The 22,096-nt window shown below is 37.6% G+C and overlaps 1 protein-coding gene across 1 annotated transcript in view; it reads left to right on the plus strand.

Moving 5' to 3' along the window:
- STK3 (serine/threonine kinase 3) overlaps positions 1-22,096 on the plus strand; it is a 128,160-nt gene that overhangs the window by 15,726 nt on the left and 90,338 nt on the right. The window contains exons 5-6 of the mRNA XM_058824626.1: positions 10,160-10,324; positions 10,746-10,913. Of these exons, the coding sequence (XP_058680609.1) occupies positions 10,160-10,324; positions 10,746-10,913 (333 nt within the window). The remainder of the gene's footprint in view (positions 1-10,159; positions 10,325-10,745; positions 10,914-22,096) is intronic.

Consider the following 22,096-nt stretch of genomic DNA (forward strand, 5'->3'; position numbering starts at 1 on the left):
TAACATGAAGAAATTTATAATAAAATCTTGCAGTAAAAGGTAGATGTTTAAATGAACGTTTCATCAGTCATCTGCTGGTACTCTGTATATGACTTGCATCTCAAAACACACAAAAACTTATTCCTGTTGTAGTAAGGAGTGGAAGTTTAACCTTATTGCCTCCCACACTGCTTTCCTCTCAAAAGAACCCCATCATTGTTTGCCTTGGAGAGACAGAAATATCAGCTGAATTTTTAATGTATTTCCAGTTTGAGTTAGCCTCTCTGTATATAAAGTTGTAATTTGGGCAATAAAATTTTTCTCCATTCAAGGAGTTGAGCCAAATTTCCTTATGGTCTTCCATGTGTATTTTATTTTACAATAAAAGAGTCTTTAAAGTTTAGATGGGTTTATGGCTCTATATTATTGTGGTGAGGAAGCAGATGAAATGTAGAAAAACAGCAGGTAAAAGAAAGGCTGCTGTTTTGGATGTCTGTTTTGGAGGTGGTAAGGAAAAAGGTGAACAGTGTGCCACTGATTTGGAGTAAGTGATAATTTTAATTTGAAAGAGACCTCTGGAAGTCAGCTAGGTGAATCTACTTTTCCAAGGAAGGAAGTCCAGTTAGTGTTTAGGACCTTGTTCAGATCAGTTTTAACAATCTGAAAAGTGTGAGACTCAACAGTCTCTTTCTCCAGCCCCAAGAACTTTTATTTCTTCTTGTATGCTCAGTGAGCATTGTTTTGGTTTGTTCTAGCCCCTCTAGTCAAGTTCTAGCTCCAATTTGTCAGCCTTTCTTTTATAGCAGCCTGGAACAGAGTACTGTGCTCCAGATTTGTGTTCACAAATGCTAAATAGAGGGGGATTTTTACTTGACCTGACTGTGCTTTCCTAATGAAGGCCAGTTTGTGGTTAGGGTGTATTGCTGATGTTGCTGACTGGTGTTCAACTTGTCTTCTGGAGCCACCCAGAACCTTTCCTGGAGGAATGCTCCCTGCCACATGGATTCTCAGTCCCTACTGCTCATGGCATGGGGTGGTTCTCTCCTGGTGTGGGACTCTGCTGTTGTTGAACTGCTGTATTTGTTGTCAGGCTAATTCTTCCAGCTTGTTCAGATCCCTCTACATGGCAGTCCTGCCCTGTCCGTGCCCTGGCTGTTTCCATCTTGTTTCATGTCATTTACAAACCATAATGGGGTGTGTTCTTCCTCATTGTTGATCAAGATGCTGGGAGTATTCACCCTATAATCAGTTTCTGAGAACATTGCTTGGAGCTGGCTCTTGGTTATGTGTTGAACCATTGCTGAACCTGGCAGTCCAGCTGGTTGTTCCTCTACATTTTCTCTATGATTCCCCAGGTTTAGTTACAAACATGTATTGGAGGCTGCCAACAGCCTTGGTGAAGTCAGACAAAATGACATCCTCAGCTTTCTCTTCACCCTCATAAGAAAGTGACCAGGTTCATTTAGCATTATTTCCTTCTGGTCAACTTAGGCTGTCTGTTCCCAGTCACTTTTTTATTGTTTGTGTGTCTAAAAACACAAACAAAATTAGCTTCTCTGTGGATTTACTCCATAGTATCTTTGAGGTCTGAGAATGAGCTGTTCAGCCTGTAGTTCCTCAGGTCCTTTTTTTTGCCTATTTTGAAGATGATGATGTTGTAAGGGACACCCTCATTGCTGTAATCTTTTAAAGTTGATAAGAGGTAGCCTTGAGTTGACATTAAACAGCTCCTTGGCACCTTTGGATGTATCTTATCTGTTCTCATGGACTTGTATTTGTCCAATTTACTAGAGTAATTCCTAACTTGTTCTATTTTGCTACTAGGCAGAGACAACTGAAAGTCAGAGAAACCCTGCTAAAGACTGATGCAAGGAATGTGTTTGGGACATTTCTGCATAGCTTGTTAACAGACTGACCACTCAATTCCCTTCCCTTCCCTTCCCTTCCCTTCCCTTCCCTTCCCTTCCCTTCCCTTCCCTTCCCTTCCCTTCCCTTCCCTTCCCTTCCCTTCCCTTCCCTTCCCTTCCCTTCCCTTCCCTTCCCTTCCCTTCCCTTCCCTTCCCTTCCCTTCCCTTCCCTTCCCTTCCCTTCCCTTCCCTTCCCTTCCCTTCCCATTTTCTTGCTGTTTTCTGTTTTGCTCTTCAAATTAAAATCCACCTTATTCTTGGGCCTTTGAAATGCAGCTCTTTAAGATCCAGGCAGTGCTTCTTTAGTAATCTGTTTTTGTGCTTTGCATGCCTTATTTTCTGTACTTTAGTTCAGTTATGAGTTTTTAGTTTGTTCAAGATGGTCTCCTCCTGTATTTACTACTTACCTTGCTTGCCAGGAAAGACTGTTTTCATACTTCTAGGAGGTTGCCCTTTATGCTCAGCCAACTCTTTGTTGGCTTATAAGGTTGTGCAAGGTCTCTCTTGGTGATGCTGTCAGACCCAGTGGGGATGGTATGAGCAGATGTGTAGCTTGTGAGCCACGTGAGCTGTTAGCAGATGTGTTCCCTATGATGGTAAAGTTGGTTTTTAACAGTGGCATGTCAGATAGGCGCTTCCTGTTAGAAAGGCATACAGTTGTACTGTTGTAGCAGACCTGTGTTAAGGGCTTCCAGTGCAGTTCTTGACCTTATTCTTGTCAGAAGAGGACTTTGCACAACCAAACTAACTACATTGGTGCTGTTCACAGCTCTGTGTAGACATGCCAAAGCATGTGCTACTGAATCATAGTTAAAATCTGCGCTTAGTGCAGTGCTAAAGAGGTTCTGTACTTTTCTGCTTTACTTCTAAGGTTGTGCTCAACATCTGGTTCAGTACTTCATAGATATCTTATAGGAAGCTGGGACTAGGTAATGAAGGGCTGAAGAGTCTGACTTTCATGTTCTGATCAGTACTTGATCTGCCTGTGTCTATGTATTAATGTTAGCTAATGTTAAGCATGAGTTTTCCTGTAATAGTTTTTCTATGAGCCACTAGGTATGTTTTAGGTAATTTTATGCTGCTGCTAGGCTGTAGTAATTTTCAAGCTACACATAGAAGACTGATGTGTTAGCACTATCTTTAATAACCCAATACAAAAATGCTAATTTAAAGAAAAGAGAAGATGAGGTCTCTTGCATATTATATTCATGAAATATTTTTAAATTTATGTTACTGGGATTATGTTGTGAAAAACAAATCTTAAAAATACTAACACTGATCATCACCTTACAGTTAATGTTTGTAGTTATATTTATTGCAGCATATTTTCTGTATGATTTTATGTGCAGCTTGGGTCTTATGGTAATGAGTTCTTACTCTGTCCATTACTGTAATATTGAGATGTCTCCTTGATAGTATAGGATTAAGTGAAGATTATCTGGCAGACTTAGACCAAACCTTTTTGTCCTAAGTAATGCCATGATTTGGCACTTTACTCCAAGCAGTGGCTGTGATTTTGTTTGAAGAGCACTGTATTTACTCGTAGCATATACATCTGCTCAAAAAAGGGTCTAGTTGCCCTGAGGGAGGCTCAGGGAAAGCAATTTCAGGACAGTGTAGTTTGTAACAGGTAGTGGCAACTTCCTTCAGGCTAGAGCTATAACAACTCTTTTTCTCTCTGAAGACTTCTGCCTACTTCCTAAGTGAGATGTCAAATACTACAAATGGGAATGGTATTGTGGGAACTGTCATCTCTTCTTCCCTGCTTGTTTGCCCTTCTCTCCTGAATCTCAGGTTTTTTCTTAGTCCAGCCTTGTCTTTGTGTAAATGAAGAATAGGAGAGGTGTGTGATGGTGATAGGATGTGAAATGTTTGAGCTTCATAGCTTCTGGTGGAAGAATGGCTCCTTTATTTGCCATGAGAGTGGACCTACCCAGTGTGTTCAACCTAATCAGAGTGTTTAGATGCAGTAATCTGATACTTCCTGGAAGCATCAGATTTAATGTGCATGTATTAGTGTAAAAAGAGCAGCTGGGAATGGACTTAGTCAGTTAAAACAATTCAGCTGACCCAGACCCCTGTAGAGGGGCCTCAGGAAGGAGAATGTGTGCAAGAGAACCTGTGGATGAGTTGTCCCAACAGCTGCATGGATTAGGTGGTGTGTGATGGACTGGATAAACCCTCATTCTCCCTTGTGTGTGGCATCCATAGCCAGTTAGATATAAATATGTGAATTAGATGTCTGTTATAGTCTCCTAATAGATGTGGAACACTAGAATTTGCTGCTTTGCTCCACATTTTGATTTTTAAGATTGTCCTCATGTCTAATGTATTTTATGTAGGCTGTAGAGTTGTTCACCTTTATCATTCACATTCTTTTTAATATATAATCTGCATGTGGTTTTGATGGTGAAGGATTAGAAGCTTTCCATGGCTGACTCTTATTTAGAGGGTAGCACCAACCTGTCAAAGGGACAGCATACAGGATTAGAACTAGCTTAAGATACCAAAGAGATGAATGTTCCACAAGGGTTTAAGTGAGGATCTTGATGTGAACAGAAATCAAAAGTTAAGCAGAAAGATTATGACTGTGAAATTATACTAAGGTGCAAGGTATAGAGCTGTGCTGATGGAAGAATGATGCTGTGCATGGAAAATCTCAGAATAAAATTGACCAACTTGTTTAGGATAAATACTGCCCATACAGACTGATCAGGAGTAGAATAGTGTCAGAACCACACATCTAGATCAGGATAGCAGCATTGACTGCAACATAGTTTTATATTAATATGAAATAGTTTTGTTTCTTTTAAATGTTCTGTGTGGTGATTGTCAATGGCACTGCATGTATGTCAATATCAAACTGCTTCTAGAACTAGAGAGTACTGGGTATTGAATAGATGGCAAGCTGTGTGCTGTGCCAAAGCCTGTAATGGTCTGGTTCTATATTCAGCTGTTTATATGTTGAAAGTTGCTTGTAGGGACACAGACACTACAGTACCTAGACAGTGACTTTTAACCATGCTTATGAGGACAGATTCTGATTTAGAGTAAAGAAGGGAGGAGATATAATTAGGAAGCATTTTGATGTGGATTTTAAGAGTTTATTTGTAGTTTTGTGAATAAATGAATAGTTGTAGGAGCTTTGGATCTGTTTTTATGTACTTTGGTCCCTTGTTACTTCTGACAATTGGTAGGCCATAAAAGTGTCCTCCATTTATTTCCACAAATTCCATCAGGTTTGCATTAGTTTGTGTGTCAGCTAGTCTCTATGCTGTAAAGAACTGTGTGTTATTTTTTATCATGTTAAAAAAAATAAATCACTATTTCCCCTCCTCTGGACACATTCTCATCCTTCACCCTCATTCTTCAGCTGTGGGCCCCAGAGCAGCACACAGAGCTCAAGGAGAGGCTGCACCAAGGCTTCCAGCAGGGCAGTCACCTCTGTCACCAGCTGGGGATGCTGAGTTTGATGCACCCCAGGAAGGGGTTTGTCCTCTGGGCTGCCAGGGTGCATTGCTGACTCCTGCTGAGCCTGCTGCTGACCAGCACACACAGATCCCTTTCTGCAGTGCTGCTCTTGAGCCATTACTCCCCAATTTGCTTGTCCCTGTGTTACCCATCCCAGGTGTAAAATCTGTCATTCAAACTTGCTCAGTTTGATCCTGTTCATCACTGCCCAGTGCTCCATTCTGTCCAAATCCCTCTGCAAGACTTTTCATTGAAACAGCGTCTCCCACTTTGGTATCCTCAGCAAATTTTACTAATGGTGCATTCAATTCCTGCATCAAGATTATCGATAAAAGTAGTGAACAAAATGAGCCCTAGAATTGAGGGTGCATCACCGGTGACAGGTCACCAGCCAGATGTAGCTCCATTCACTACAACCCTTTGAGCCCTGCCCTTCAGCCTCCAGCTCAGTGTCTATCTGCTCATCTTGCAGAAGGATGCCATGAGGTAAGTAAGCCTCACTTAACTAAAAACCAGTGGGTGGGTGACCTCATCATAGAAAGGTATCAAATTAAACAGGATTTCTCTCTGAGAACCCATGTTGACAGTGCCTGATGATCTCATTGTTCTTTCAAAGCCTTTCAATAGTACCAAGTATGATGCTCTCCATCAGTTTTGTAGAAACTAAGATTAGACTAACATATACATAGATTCCTGGGTCTTCCCTCATGCCTTTTTTGTAAACTGGAATAACACTGCCTAGCTTTCAGTCGGCAGGGACCTCAGCCACTAATTTTTCAAGAACTAAAGCTAGTGATTTTACCTCCTTAGGAACATACACTTGCCGTTTGTTCAGACAGATAACTAACTTACTTTTTCTTTAGTAGTGATATATTTTGGAATTTGTTTATTTTGGGATTATATTCAAACTTTAAACATAGACAAGTCAGCTAAAACAAACCACCCATGATTTATTCAAATTGGTGTAAAATGCACCTAATTTTGTTGTACGGAGTTGTAAATTCTACTAATACAGAATCATTGAATGGTTGATGTTAGAATGGACCTCTGGAGGTCAGCTGGCCCAACCAGCCTGTTAAAGGCCATCTGGAGTTGGCTGCCCAGGGCCATTTCTGCATGGTTTTCAGGGAGGGAGACTCCACAACTTCCCTGGGTAACGTGTTCCAGTGCTTAGTCACACTCACAGTAAAAAGTTTCCTGCTGTTTAGAGGGAACCTCCTGTGTTTGAGAGTGTGTCCATTGCCTCTGTTCCTGTCACTGGGCACCAGTGAAAAGAGCCTGACTTCATCCTCTTTGCACCTTCCCTTCAGTTATTCCCATACATGAAAAAAATTCCCCATGAGCTTGATCTTCTCCAGGCTGAATGGTCCCAGTCTCAGTCTCTCTTCCTGGGAGAGATGCTCCAGTCCCTTGATCATCTTTGTGGCCCTTTGTGAACTCTCTGGTGTGTGCATGTCTCTCATACTGAGGACCCCAGAAGTGGACCCAACACTCCAGGTGTGGTGTCAGCAGTGTGGGGCAGCAGGGAAGGATCACTCACCTTCCTGCACCTCCTGGCAACGTTATCTCATGCAGCCCAGGATACCATTTGCTTTTTGGCAGCCAGTGTACAAAATACTTAAATACTATTAGTGTGTGCAAAAACCTCTGCACAAGATGGTTGTGGTCTACAGAACAACATAATGGAACTTTTAAAGCAATGTTCAGTGTATCCAATAAGGGAGGAAATTATGTACTGCATTTAACTGTGCAGTATAGCTCAGATGCAATACTGCATAGTTAAATAGTGTTTCTGGATTTAGAAGTATACATGCGGAGAACTTTGTAATTTATGTGCTTTCACTGTTATCCATAGATGGTATAGGTTCTGCAAAAAGTTTAAATGGCACAAAAATAATGAAATTAATGATTTTGAAATCTTTTTTTAGATACTTTTTTTTTTGATGACTGCATGGTAATGTTCAATATGGCAGTGCATTATTTTCTGAAAAGGTAATTTTGTCTAGGGAAGGTTGAGTGTACTTTCTTTGCGTCTTGTGTAAGGCTCGAAATTCATTACATCCTTCTAAATAATATTAGGTATTAAAGCCAAACATTTTGTCTAAGTATTATTGTGTACATACTTGGCCATGTTCAGCAACAGTATAAGCAGGAGTGATTTTAGTGACTGCATCATGTTATATAGATGATGATTATATGAAGCACAAGTGGATAAATCTAGGATGTCTGGAGCTGGAATTGATGTGTCTTGGAACATCATAAATCTGTTCTTCATTCTTTTTTCCTGTGCTTTCCTGTTACTGCTCTTTGTGATAACCATGATTTGTGCTCTCTGCCTATTTCTTAGAGGTGGTATTCACTTCTCTGGGCTTTCTTCACCACTTTTGTATTTGGATGTGTAAATACTTTGTTCTTCTGTAATATTTAGCCATGGTAGAGCTTTACTTTGCTGAGGGTCCCCAGATAGTGCATCAGGTTGCAGTACTCCAGGATTCTCTTTTGGTTTGCTGGATTCTCACTCCATAGCTTATTTGCCAGCTTTTGGTTCCAGTCTTCTGTTAGCCTCTCATTTTGAGAGCTGGACTTTGTCATGCAGCTACAAAACCACTTCTCCATCTAGAGCTGATGATCCAAAGATCTTTATGTGGTTGATTTTTCAAGAACTAAAGCTAGGTGTTTACCTCCTTAGAAGCACAACATACTGAAGAGCGATCTCTGCCGTGTCCTCTAAGTATTTTTAATAATACTTGTTTCTAGATGAAAGTGGGAGGGAAGCTGTATGCTTATCTTGCCATACATTTGTCAGTGCTCAGGGTCATTTTCTGTTGCATGGAAGGCTTTGGAGGTTCAGGACATTGTATTGTTTCTGAAATTGGGTGGATTTGGTAAAGTTTGGGCAGCAAGTGTTACACTCAGCATGTCTTAAACCATTCATGGTACAGTGTTTAATAGCCAGGGTTTAAATTGCCTGAAGTGTGAGTGTGCAGATAATCACAGTTTTAGTGATTCACCATAGAATTTTTAGCTCACATAATGAGGATTGTCTCTTTCTCCGAATATCTTTCTGACCATACTTATCTTACAGTTGATTTGAAGTCCCTTCTTGCTTGACTCCAGATCAGGTAAAGGGTTTTACTCCCATGGCACAATGCCAGGAAAGTTGTGTTGTTGGAACTGTGTGTAACAGGGTTTTCAGTTCTTCTGGCATGCAGTCCTTTGAAGCAGCATAGCAGTCAGCATAAAGTAGCACAAGTGAAGGCTTTGAGCCGTGTGCTGCTGAATAGAAACAGTGAAAGATCTCAGAGATAAATGGTGGGCAAGGAATGCATAATGCACAGCAGAGGCGGTAAGTGCTTGGCTTGGAGCTAATACACCACCATCAATTTCATCCTCTGCTAGCATAGGAAAAGGTTTATAAAAGTCTCTGGAACTCTTGGGGTATATCAACACATGCACTGTTTTGAAAGCAGTGCCAATTTGAGCAGCAGCTACTTTGCTTTGTCCTTCTTTACTATGCCATGAGTTGAATCCAGGAACCGTTTTGTTGGAAAAATAATTTGGCAGACAGGTTTGTTTTCAACTAGGATCTGTGTGTTATAGTTGTTAAGTGGAAGGAGGGCTGAGATACTGTGAATTACTGCTGTAGGTTGCAGGGAAAGGAGCGACTGGAGCTTGGGACTGCTGTTTAAATAAATGTGCAACTGTGCCCTTGGGCTCCACACCTAGGTTTTGTGAGACTGGATAGAAGCTGCAACGGGAAGTGGCTCTGTTTATTAAGTAATTAAAACTTGTGAGCAGCTCAGGTGTAGATAATCTTGCCGACTAATATTTTTTTTCCTTTTTGTTCTTTCATTCTTTTGGCTTAGAGTGATCACGTGTGGGTTTTTTGTTTCTTACGGGCTTTTGGTGGTGGTTGCTTTTTGGAGGGAGGTGTGGATGTCTACCAACACTTTCAGAACTGAAACTGGAAGGAATTGCTAGTGCTTAATTTATTTTCTGTGTAGGCTTGGAAAAGTAGAGGAAAGAGGGAAAAAATGCAACCCCGAATTGCAGCCAAATCAGAGCCAGTTTCTGGCATTTCTGAGGATGTGTGAAGTTCATTTTAGTTCTTCTATTGAAGCATCAGTGTACTGTAATTAATTGGCATTTCAGTTGTATGGATAATTTCTTTATATTTCCTTGAGCAGTTGCATCACATGGAATGAGTTATATGTGCATGTTTGTGCTTTTATTTGAGGACAAATGTTGATGAAGAAGTGTTCTCAAGGGGGTCTGATACCTGAAAAAGAGACTCTTGCTGTTTCTCTGATAATGCTGGTTCAGGAGCTTATGTGTTCCTATTTTGTTGATCTAAAGTGGTGAAAATAAACAACTGCTAGCAGATGACTTACTCAAGAGTTGGTGTTATTTATGAAGTAATAAAACAAAATATGTCTCAGTTTTTTTCACTTTGTTGTGTTTTCTGTCATAATGAAATGTCTGTCATCTTTTTGCCAGTTGACTTGCAATTTATTGTAGCATTTGTGATGGCATGTGACTCTGCACTATATAAGAGTTAAGAGAAGCATTTTGGCCTGCTAAGTCTACACAACACCTTTTTTCTCTATAGTTGGCATTTAATAATTTATTTTTTATTCAGGTTTTTTTCAGCTTTAAAATGGAAGTTTTTCTGGTCTGCTAAAAAAAAAAAAGTCAAGCATTGTGCTCCTTACAATAATCACTATGAAATGATCATGATTTAAATAAGTCAAATATATGGACCTTTTGTGTATACCTGAAAGTGGTTTTATGTTTTCTTACAGCTAACAGAAGATGAAATTGCAACTATTTTGAAATCTACTCTTAAAGGACTTGAATATTTGCACTTTATGAGAAAAATACATAGAGATATAAAAGCTGGAAACATCCTTCTTAACACTGAGGGACATGCAAAATTAGCTGATTTTGGTGTGGCTGGCCAGTTAACAGTAAGTAACTGTGGGAAGATAATTTTAAGATGCTATAGTGCTCCCAACCTTGTTCTTTCACCTTTGTCCTCTGCCTTGAATTTTGTGTCTGGGCAGTATCACTGCCACTAGTGTTAGTGGCAGAACTAACATACTTTATCATGGTGAGTATTTAATGTGCTGCAGGGCTATTTGGTTTTTAGTTGTTTGTTTTTATAGCCCAGTGCATCAAGTGCCTGATGATCTCTTTAAATTTTAGTATGAGGTTTATTGTCACCTCTTTGGCCTGTGTAGGCTGATGGGCTGAATCTGTTTGGTCTTAATTGGAAGTCACTACCATTTGACCTTTGGATGGATAATTTAACTGTAAATATAGAATTGATATAAAAATAATCTGAAAATAGGCATCCCTGGTTTAATGTCATAAATAATATAATTACAGGATACAATGGCAAAACGTAATACTGTTATAGGAACTCCGTTTTGGATGGCTCCTGAAGTCATACAAGAGATTGGCTATAACTGTGTGGCAGACATCTGGTCCCTTGGTATAACTTCAATAGAAATGGCTGAAGGAAAGCCTCCATATGCTGATATTCACCCAATGAGGGTAAGTGTGTTGGTGGCATTTTTTATTTTTGTATTTAAAAAAAACAACTCTCAAACCCACAAAACATTCAAAACCCCCTAATATTGGAATCATAAAGCTGTATGTTTATGAAGAGAGATTTTAATACTAACAATTTTTACTTTCTGTATTGCTTCCTCTTGACTCCAGTTTCTCTGTGTTTTAACACATTTCTGTAAGGTTTTTTTCTGTATCTCCACTTGAGAGGGAGCTGCAGCAGGATGCTCTTAATTGGCTTTGGGGTAATATATAGAATCTGTTTCATACTGCACTTGGAGATTTGCATCACCAAGACTCAGTCTGCTTTTGAAAGGCAATTTTGAAATAAAGATGACCTAAAGAAGAATTCAGAACTGTCCTATGGGAGTTGGGAGTAGTGCTAATATTATTATTATTAGTTACACCTGACAGCTTTTATTTATTAGTGACTCCTAAGGTCTCTTAATGAATGAGTTTACTTTTTGCAAAATAAAATGTAAACAGAAGTAGTTGCTTTATGAGGAGTAGCAGTTACAAAGGAATTACTTGGAGAAGCTAATGGGGATCAATGTTTATTTAGGGATAACTTGACGCTGTTAGTTGTGCTGCTGTTGCAATGCTGCTTTTGTAATAAGCTATAGAACAGCTATGCTGATTGCACTGATGCTCCATTCTTAAATTGTTTAAAGACCATTTTGAATTAAGAAGGCACTTTACGTTGCTTAAAGCATACCATTCTTCAGAAAAATCTTAGAAATTTTGCTGCAAAATTGTAATGCGTATTAAATTATTTTATTCAGTTTTCTTTTGCTGGTGCCTCATGTATCAGAATCTTAACAGAAAGAAATCACCTCTACAGAAAGAGAAGGTACTGTTCATATACAGTTACTGTAAGGTGATGCACATCTGAATTCAAGCGTATTTAGTGCTATTTTTGGTTGTGGGGTTCTTGATTTTTGGTTGTGTGTGCTCTTTGGAGGAGAGATGTTTCCTGAAATTTCTGTTAAAGCTAGTGAGTGATTTTCATTTAGAAACATTACATAATTTTGGAAGCAAAGTTTAGTAGTTTTCTTGCAGCATATTTTTCTTCCATGTAATTAACTGTTTTAAAATTACAATTCAAACTAAAAATACTCAAGTGAAAGCTGAGAACAAAATAAGTATCTCTGAAGCTGGATTTTGATGGGAATTTAAGGTGAAATAACCTGTAAAAATATTTTGAAGAATGATTGATTACAAATTACATGATCAACACTTGATCATGTTGGGATTTTTGGTTATACTTCTAACAAAAGCTCCTTAATTACATCTGAGTAACATCACTGTATGTAGTTGCACCAGCTGTTGAAAGGTGAGGACTGCATTATCAGAGAGGATTTTTATGTGCATGACAATAGCTGCTTATAAATCAAAGGTCATTGTGTTTGAATGCTTGTGGATCTGTTTAATTCTTGCAATCAAGTGAATGCTATCAAAGGCCAATGTAATGTAACACAATTCTGGATTACATACAGCATGTGTTCTTGTTAATGAATTACATTTAAATTACGTTATGGTTTTTAAGGGCTTGTATGTAGTCAGTACTCTTTCGTATATTTGATACCTTCAGTTTTTCTTAATTTTTATTAGTGAGTTGTTACAGTGGTTAACAAGAAATACACAGATTTAAGTTGCAATAGTTTTTCTGGTGTCATATGATACAGCTTCACAGGACTTTTGGCCATATGTAGATGCTTTGTTTTAGTTATGATACAGAATTGATACAGGCAAGCATGAAAGCTTGGGCAAATTTTCATTGCTTTTCCTAGATGTTGCTGGAGTTCTGTGGTATTTATGTAAGGCACAATTTTGTTGCCTGGGAATGCATAGTGAAATTACCATGCACACTATTTTGCTGTAGGCTGGTTGGCACTGCCACAAAGTTAATGCACTGCCAGTATGCCATTTCCTTGTCAACTGCATTTACAGTTTAATAGAAATATTACATGACTTCTTTAAACAAGTGTTTTGGCAGAGAGGAAATAGCAGATTCCATGCAAACAAGCATAGCTTCCTCTGCTTAACCACACTCTGACTTCTCCAAAGATTTGTACTAGTTTCAGATGGGAAAGAAGTAGCGGGGGGTGCAAAATGGAATTTCAGGTTGGAGGGGGAAGAAGAAGCAGGTTTCTTCTGGTTAAGTATTTCTGTCATAGTGTATTTGGCTGTAAGGGTCATCCAGGCTATTTCACACAGAATCACAAGATTGGAAGAGACCTTCAAGATCAATCATCAAGTCCTACCCAAACCCTAACACCTGAACTGAACCATGGCACTGAGTGCCACATCCAGTCTTTCTTTAAACACATCCAGGAATGGTGACTCCACCAGCTCCCTGGGCTGGCTATTCCAGTAGTTTGTCACTCTTTCTGTAAAAAACTTTTTCCTACTATCCAACCTCTATTTCCCTTGGCACAGCTTAAGATTTATTCACTTCTTCCTGCTGCAAACTTGAGTTCAACAGGAGCTGTAGTTGTCACACTTGGTTTGAGGCTCAAAGGTCAAGAGCAATTGCCAGCTCAGTAGTTTTAATGCTTTATTCACCTAAGAATTATGGACTGTCTCAATACTCGATGTCAGAGTCCTTTTCTGCTTTTGCTAATGATGAAAAGTGAAACCTCTGTGTATTTTCTATGTTTTTTTTAAAAGAAGGAGTATTTTCAGGTAGTTGTAATGGAGAGAGAAATAGAGATGTCCTCAAGGTTGCCCTAAAACAGGGTGATACAGCTGCTAGAAATAGCAAGGAATTTACTGATAAAAAAAAATCATTCAAACCTAAATAATTTAACCCATCTAGCAGGACTAAAAGCACGTTGATTGCAGCGGACTGTGCAGCACCCAGGGTTAATGTGGCTAAAAGTGTCTGCATCTGCATTTGATTGCTCTGCTGTGATGAGCAGTTAGCAATTTATAGTGGAGCTAATTAAAGGGGACTTCATTGTGGTTCTAGGTCAAGACTCAGTCTCTTCCTCTGAAACTGCAGTGATGTTTTAACAGCTGAATTCCCTTGTCCCCACTGACTGCAGCATATATGCTGTCCTGTAGTGATAAAATATGTATGTCCTACCCCAGACAAAACTTAATTTGAACCATTAACTGTTTTGTTCAGTCACTCCTCTGCATGTGATACCTATCCTTAGTATTTCTAAGTTTGTTATTTTTAATCTGTAACGAGAGCACAGAGAATGGGCTGTTTTAGTGTAACAGTTGTGATTTTGCTCTTTTTCTAAAAACTGTTAACATGCTTGTGAAATATCCTCTGTCTTTGCTAAACAAACCATGATCTCAAATTGTCATGTAAGAATTTTTTTGGTGGAACATCCTTTAAGCTGCATGATTTTCATATGATCCTTCTGCTGATCATATTTGGCTTTAATAACACTTTGCCATAAAGCTAGTCTTTCAATTTAAGCATGGCTCTTTTTGAGGTCCTTCTCTAGGCCACCCTTACTAAAATTTTTCTTAATATTCATGCAGTGATGTGATCAGTTATTCCTGCAAGGCTGAGCTTTTTATGATCAACTTAAGTGTGGGCTGCTGCTGTTAGAGACATCCTGTCCATAGCCAGTTCCTGACCTTTCTGTTAAGCAAACACTGACATTATTGTGGCCTCACATGGAGCTGGATAAAGCAGCTGATGTTCTGAAAAGTTGATGTGATAGAAACCTCCTAGAACTGGGCCAGAGAAGTTGTAGGAGCGTGTAGTGGGCAGAGGAAATGGGCTGAGGGGAGTTGCTGCTTTTTAGCCTTTTAGACCAACTGTAAAATGGCAATGTGTGTGTTTTATATAATTTCCTCCTCTTTGCAAGGTGAACAGTTACTGACAGGTTGGTGTGCTTCAAATAAATGCTGGTAGCTCTCTTACAAAAGACAAGGAAATAAAAAGACTAAAAAAGCCCAAGCGCTTTTCTTTCATGCTTATCAGGCAGCTGCAGTAATTCACATTGTTGTGGCATGGAAGAAGCTGGTGCTAGATTTGTTTTTCAACACTTCACAGTATTGGTCTTTGTTTCTTTATGGTGAAGTTTGTTGGAAATGGACATGTGGGCATCACATGTTCTGCAGTGAATTGGAGGAAGCCAATTTGAACTGCTTCCATTTGCCTTAAGTTCAATCATGATATTTATTTTTCCATGGCACTTACCCAGATTATCCATGCCTCCTGCTTAGCCTATGTCATTTCCACCCTGGACTAATCTGTTTGTAATAACCTTTTATTCCTGATGTATCTTATAACAAACTACAATTTCCCGTTTTTTTATTCTTGACATATTGCATTAAAACTGGAGATTGAATTGAGAATTATTGCTCTGTAGGGCTCTAAGAAAAAAGAGGTGTCATGTGGAGCATGGCAGTCAAATTGGGACCAATTTTTTCAGCCATTAGGAAGACACTTTTCTATATGCCTTTTGTGCCAGAAATTGAGGAAAGGGAAAAAAACCCCAACTTCTGTCTTTCTGTACAGTCACTCTTGCATTTCTTCTCTCCAACATGTGGTGTTATCTCATTTCTGTTATTTTCTTTAGGAGTTCTTTAGGAGTTCACCTATCTTATCTCACCATTACTGCTTTTAAATTAGACTAGGTTTGTAAAACTATATGGTTTTCTTATTTTAGTGCTTTTGCTTATCTTTGCAAAAGACTTTGAATTAACTTCTAAAAGTCCTTTACCTTTTAAGAACTTTCTATGAGACGCTGTTAATTTGTAACTTGATGTCTTCTTGCCTGCTGTGTCAAGATAGAGTGAGCTAATATTTAAAGAGTTTAAAATATGGATATTTGATTGTACATTACTGTTCATTATTTTACTACTCTTCACAATCTTGTGGAAGAATGACAGTGAGCTGTGCTGTTTTAAGGTGCAAGTAACATGTGTTTGCTGTGGGGACCCCAAGGCACTGATGTGATAGGGCTGTGACAGTAGAGAAATTGGAGGAGCATGTGTTCTGTTTTCAAAGAGCTGTTGTAAAACCTTTGACCCTCTCTAGGCTTTAAATGGAATTTTTGTATTTACTTTATACAGATCTAAATGCAGGCAGTGGATGCAGAGGGGTGGTATTCCTGCCTGTTTCCATGCATTTCCAACATCCATTTCTGCTGGAATGAGTGTTTAGGTGGTCACATGATAAGCTGGATCAGAAAACTAACCAAGTAACAAGTAGCTTTCAATGATATTGTTAACAGGGTACTACAACTAAGTGGGGACAAAAATGTGTGGGTGGTACTGATAGAAGAAATAGGTCATCTATTTTTGGGCATCAGCCAAGTTGATTGAGGTAGTTGCAAAACCAGAGTCTCAGCTGGCCATCTGTAAATTTATTATGATTAAAACTTAGTAATTATTAAAGGAAACTGCAGAGCTTGTCTGAAGTTGACCCTTAAAGATGCTTGTCCTAAGGGACAAACTGACATTTTAGTAGCTGTCCTAATTGTCCTTTGAGGCTTTTTCTTGTTGGGCATATTGATAAAATTAGACAGAATTCTAGATCTTTCATGGCTGAGTGTTCCCCCACAAAGCCTTCCTCCTTCTCCACCACATTTCTGTTCTTCCATCTTTAAATGCTATTGCTGTCATACAGCAGAACTTCTTGGAGGGAAACTTCCAGTGGTCTTCCATTTGCATGCAGCTCAAGTCAAGTTTTGATTCCTAATATATTTGCCTCTGGTACTGTTTGTAGCCAAAGTTTCAAATAGGTGTTACAACTTTATTAAGGAAAAAAACCCCTAAGCATTGTTTACACCAGACTGTATTTGTCTAACAGAAGATAAAGTACATTCTCTGTACCGACTGAGGAAAAAAAATGGTTTTAAAGGAATTGCTTTCCACATTAATCACCATGAGAAATACAAGTCCATATTCTAATGGCATATGGAACATTTTTTCCTGGAGTGAGTAGTAGTAGTGGTAGTATGTGGTTCAGATCAGTTGCAGCTCTGCTAATACCAGTGTTGATCTGTATCTTTGGTAGTTTTCATTTTTTGTTCAACAACTTTTCAGGACTGAACTCTAAGGAAGTGTGACATACTTAAGAGTTCTTAACAAAGGAAAGTGTTACATTTTAATTAAATATGCTGCTAATTCAAATTAGTAAACAACCTGTCCACCTGCTCTGATCAAAATATGAATAATTGCTGTGCAGGAATTGTTGTATGAATCAAAAACCAAAACAGACGAGGCAAGACATTAAAAAAAAAGGTGCTAAATGCTTTTTTATTAAAGATTTATTTTATTTGTCAAAATAAGTGTATTCACTTAATTTACCTGTCAAAATAAATGTATTTACTTATTTATTTTAAATGAATGGGCAATGTTTATAGTGTGTGAACAGACCTTTTTGCCTGAACTGCTGATGGTGTGGTAAGTAAAGGCTGAGGTGCAGACCAGGTCCTAATGTCCTCTTCATGATTTGACTCCTTTCAACTCATCTGGAATAAGATGATAAATGTTGGGCAAATTAAAATGAGTGGTTGTGTACATTTGAACTTGCATTTCTGTGCATGTTTTCCATTTTTTTGTGAGCAAATACCTGAGGTGCTACCTAAATGAAATATTTGCATAGAGTTTGCTAGAGTCTTAATATCCAGATAATAGATCTACTGATCACCAGGAGAATTGCTATAATTGTAACAACAATTGGACTTGATAACTTATTTCATCAGCTATTATTCTTTAATTAGGTGCATGCATGTTTTTGATGGGTTGTTGTATGTACCTCAATGTGAGGAGATTGATTTCTAAATTTCCTGGAATACAATTAAGGCAACCATTAACTATTACAGTAGTGACATTTTTGCTAGATAGAAAGAAGAGTTTTTAGGTACTTTTTTCAGCTTGACATTACCTTTCATTGTGATTGACTTATTTTTAGTCGTGAATTGAAAACGAAATAAAGGGCAAGTTGTGGTCCCACAGAAAAAAATAATTTTCTGTCAAAGTTTCACTTGTGGTTCTTGGGCAAGCTGATCATGGAGCTGTAGAGATCCTACTCTTTTCTTTTTTCTTTTTAATTTTTTCTTTTTAATTTCAAGGTGTGTATGGGTCTCCAAACTCAAAGTACGATTTATGATTTTAGTTAAAATATGTTTGGTGTTCACTCATATATGGAAGGTGATTTCAAGTACTTTCTTCCTTAAACTCTTATTTTTCGTGGAAATGCTAGTCATACATACAGGCATAGTACCCTTTGAACATAACTTCTTCTTTAATGTGTAATGCCTGCAGGATTAATGCAGGCAGTGAATTTCCAAAGGATTTAATTTGCTTATTTGTTTGTGATCTGCCCTCCTATGGACTTGCTGTAGAGGTGAAGGGGAAAAATTCTTATGAGTGAGGAAGTCAACCCAGGGAAGAGCTCTAAGGGTATAGTCTAGTTTCTTGTGGTACAGAATTACAATTTCTTTCAGTTTTTCAGTGTGCCTAGCATAGAATTTTAATGAAAATTCCTATGGCATGGCTTAGTCAAAATACATAAATGGACTGCAAAGAAGTGGTGTGTGAATTCTCCTCAGACAATGAAGACAAGTTTAGAAGTATCTGGTTGCAAAACACATGAAATATAGCATATGATATTTTATTTATTTCCTTAAATTGCAATCAGCAGTTCATTGCTTGACTTTACCAGACTCAGTGATGAGTATTTAGCCTCCTAGGGAATGATGAGCCAGCATGGCAGCATCCAGTTTCCAAGACTGGACAGCTTGCTATGCAAAGGGATTGTAGGTTTAACATCAGCCCATTTCATGTGAAAGAAAGATTTGTAATACTACTATGAAAGCAAGATAGGAAAAAATACCATTTGTTCTCTGGCAAAACTTCAAAGATAGTAAAATTTTTCTTCCTAATAGGCCAAGGAACTTTTTTTTCAAAGAGATTCTGCCATATGGCTTCCCAAACAAAGGATTGACAGATCTCTCTGGTTTATTGAACTCTTTAATGGTATGACATTAGCATTGATTTGCAGTGAAAACACTAGATTACTTGAGGTGTGCTCAGTGATTAAACTGGAGGATGATAGCATCCTATTCCTGTTCATATTAAAGCTTTTCAAAAAGTCTACAATCTGATGTGTGTAATTGTTCTTTTCCTGCCTTTTTTATTTACCCTCCTTTTTTCTTGCATCTCTCTATCTTGCTTTTTTTTTCAGTGAGGAGATGGTTTAAAAGTTCATGTAACAAATCTATATAAATAAAGTGCAATTAAACTATATAAACTGCAAGTTTATATAGTGCAATTAAACTATATAATTAAAGTGTAATGTAAATAAAGTGCAATTAAAGAGTAGTTGCAGAATCTAGCATACATGTTTGATTGTGGCTTAGAGAATGAGTTGTCACTTCACATCACCAGAATTTTCTTTATGTCACTAGAATTTTTTGAAGTAGAATTAATGTTTATTACTGTTAAAAGTATAAATTCCTTACATTTTAAAATTATGTCGCGTTTGCTGGTGCATATGTGCAAAAAGGAAATGTAAATCTGTCATGTGTAATAAAGTAGCAGAAGCAGAGAATATTTGAAATTTGTACTGAAACTGGAGTTTAACTTGAATTAAATGGAAAACATTTATTGCATGCTTCTAAATGAGGATTTAATTAAAATTAAATTCGTGCATCTTTTTAGACTTTCCCCTGAATGGAAATTTGAGACATGCTTCAGTTGATGGTTGGTTTTCTCTGACTTTGATTAATCACTTTTAAAGTAAGTGGAGGATCAGTACAGTAATTTCATAATTACACACAAGTGAGTTAACTTGAAACTTTTAACTAAAATAACTGTAAAGGGAGTTTGATCTTGGTTAGTTTCATGTAATGCTGTGCATCTTCTGTGAGTGATTCAGATTCTTAGTAGTGCTAATCTGACAGAAGGACCCATACCATGATGCTATCTGTTTATTTACAAGGTGCTTCGGTGGTAAATGTTAGACCTGGAAAAATTATTTTTCAAAGATATTGGAACAGTAAACAGAGGTTGAATGAAGCCATGAAATGAATGAAAATATGCTTTATGACTTGAGTGAGCACTGGCTCAAGCCCTGTGCCTGTAAGCACTGTTAAAGGTTGGTTGATAGAGCCGTTAATGAGGGTAAAGCCCGGAATGCGTTCGGCAGACGTAGCATGGCACAGGATAACAGCACCCACTGTGGCTGAGCTGGCTGCTTTCTCCTGGGCAAATGTTAACAAGCAGAAAACCTTCTACCAAAAGGCTTATTCAGAAGTTTTTGAATTGCTATAGATTGCTCATTTGTGATGTTAGTAATATTGTAAACACAGATCAGAGTGCAAAGCAAAATTAGTTTGCAACTTGAAGATCTCAAGAAAATTTTATTTGGAATAGGCAATCATCAAGAGTCATTAAATCTAAAATGACAATTTTAACATAACAAGGCTTTTCTATTAATGAGCTTTACAGCCATTGTTATTAAAAAAAAAACAAAACTAACAACTTTCCATCATTTGTACATGTAATTGTATGCTGAATTTATTCAGTTTCTGTTTAACCTGCACTGTGGATGTGGAAAATAGTTCAGCAAGGTGTTTATGCACAGATTTAGGAGAAGTAATTTTATTAGCAGTTCTGTAATATCTTCCAGGATATTGTCAAGTATACCACTTTTAAGTCAAGAGCTATACATATTAGCTAGAAATATACTTCCATTTCTTTTTACTATTATCTTTCAAGTTCTAGGGTTAGCACTAAATATACAAGGTTAATTTTTATGCAGTCTGGCAATTAGCTTCATTAAAGAGGAGGGAATCTGTACATTGCTTTTAATTGAATTGTCTGTTTGAATTTTTTATATAGAACTAATGTCTTTTTTAAGCCAAAAAGAACTCGGTAAACAATTTTAAGACATTCTTGGAAACCTGAATTAATGTTTATTTTTTGAAGTGAATTGTATGTTCACTTTTTTAAAAATATGTTTTCTGTCAGTATAGCTAGTTGACCTAGAGGAAGTGCTTTAGAGACTTCTGTATTGTCTGCTGCATTGTCAATTTCTGAGCTCATTATTACAAGTTTTAAAAGCAGAAGTGTATTTACTTGGATTTTAGTTAAAGTGATATTTGATTTTTTTTTTTTAATATGTGGGGAAAACCGCAATCAAATTAGGAGGAAAATATTAAGCTTCTGTTGCTACTTACCAGAAGATTTTTATATGCTTTGAGCCTATACTGGTTCTTTACTTCATAAAGAATCTAAAAAATTGCTTAGATTGGGAGGTGGTTAAAATTTGGAATGAAGAAAGCTTATTAAGACTGCATGTACCCTGTTTCTGTCATGGTATTATATTGCCTTAAAATGTACACTAGGTAATTTTTAAAGAGGATGATGCATATTTAATGAAGAAATTTATTTATTTAAAAGGAAGGGTTGCCAATCAGTCTAAATTTGCTTCAGTTAAAACTTGATGGTCTAAAGACAACTTATAATCCTTTTCTTGTTGTAAAGTATTGTCAAATTTGTAGTGGTATCAGTTAAGTTTATGGAAACTTTGTTTTTAGGTGGTTTAAAATAGAAGTAAATCTTTAATTTGTATTTGATGGCACCTGTTTTCATTTTGTTTCCCTGGCAACACCAGTGGTATCAAAAATTGCCTGTAGACCACCCTGGTTTTAGAGAAGAATGAAATCAGCCTGGCTCAGCCTTTGATTTTACTTACTAAGTACTTAGACAAAGCTTTAATACACAGTCAGTACTTTACAAACTAACTCAAATGATTTGAGTATACAACTTGTGATTATGTTTTTTAATTCGAATTTTCTGTGCTAATGCCAGTTTTTATTGTTCTGCTGTTTTTAAAATGCACTGAGATACAGGAAGTATTTTTGATACACTGTCTCAAGAAGTGTGTTTGAAAGCTGTAATAACTACCTGCAGAAAAGTAGAGTAAAAATTCATAGTTTTTAGATAACACAATCTGTCTGCTTTTAAAGCTGTGTGGATCCAAGGTTTTCTTCCAGATGTAAGTTGTCAATATTTGCATTCCCACAGGAAACAAAAGCAACATGAGTGTTAACTCCAGATTCTGTTTTTGTTGGTACTTCTTTACTATGTCTGAGAATTCACCTTATGAAAATTACATACGTGGTGTTCCAAATGCCACAAATCTTAATACATTATCAGTTTGTGTTTCAGAAACACAAACATGG

Source organism: Ammospiza caudacuta, chromosome 1 (genome assembly GCF_027887145.1).
Source record: "Ammospiza caudacuta isolate bAmmCau1 chromosome 1, bAmmCau1.pri, whole genome shotgun sequence".
Lineage (NCBI taxonomy): Eukaryota > Metazoa > Chordata > Aves > Passeriformes > Passerellidae > Ammospiza > Ammospiza caudacuta.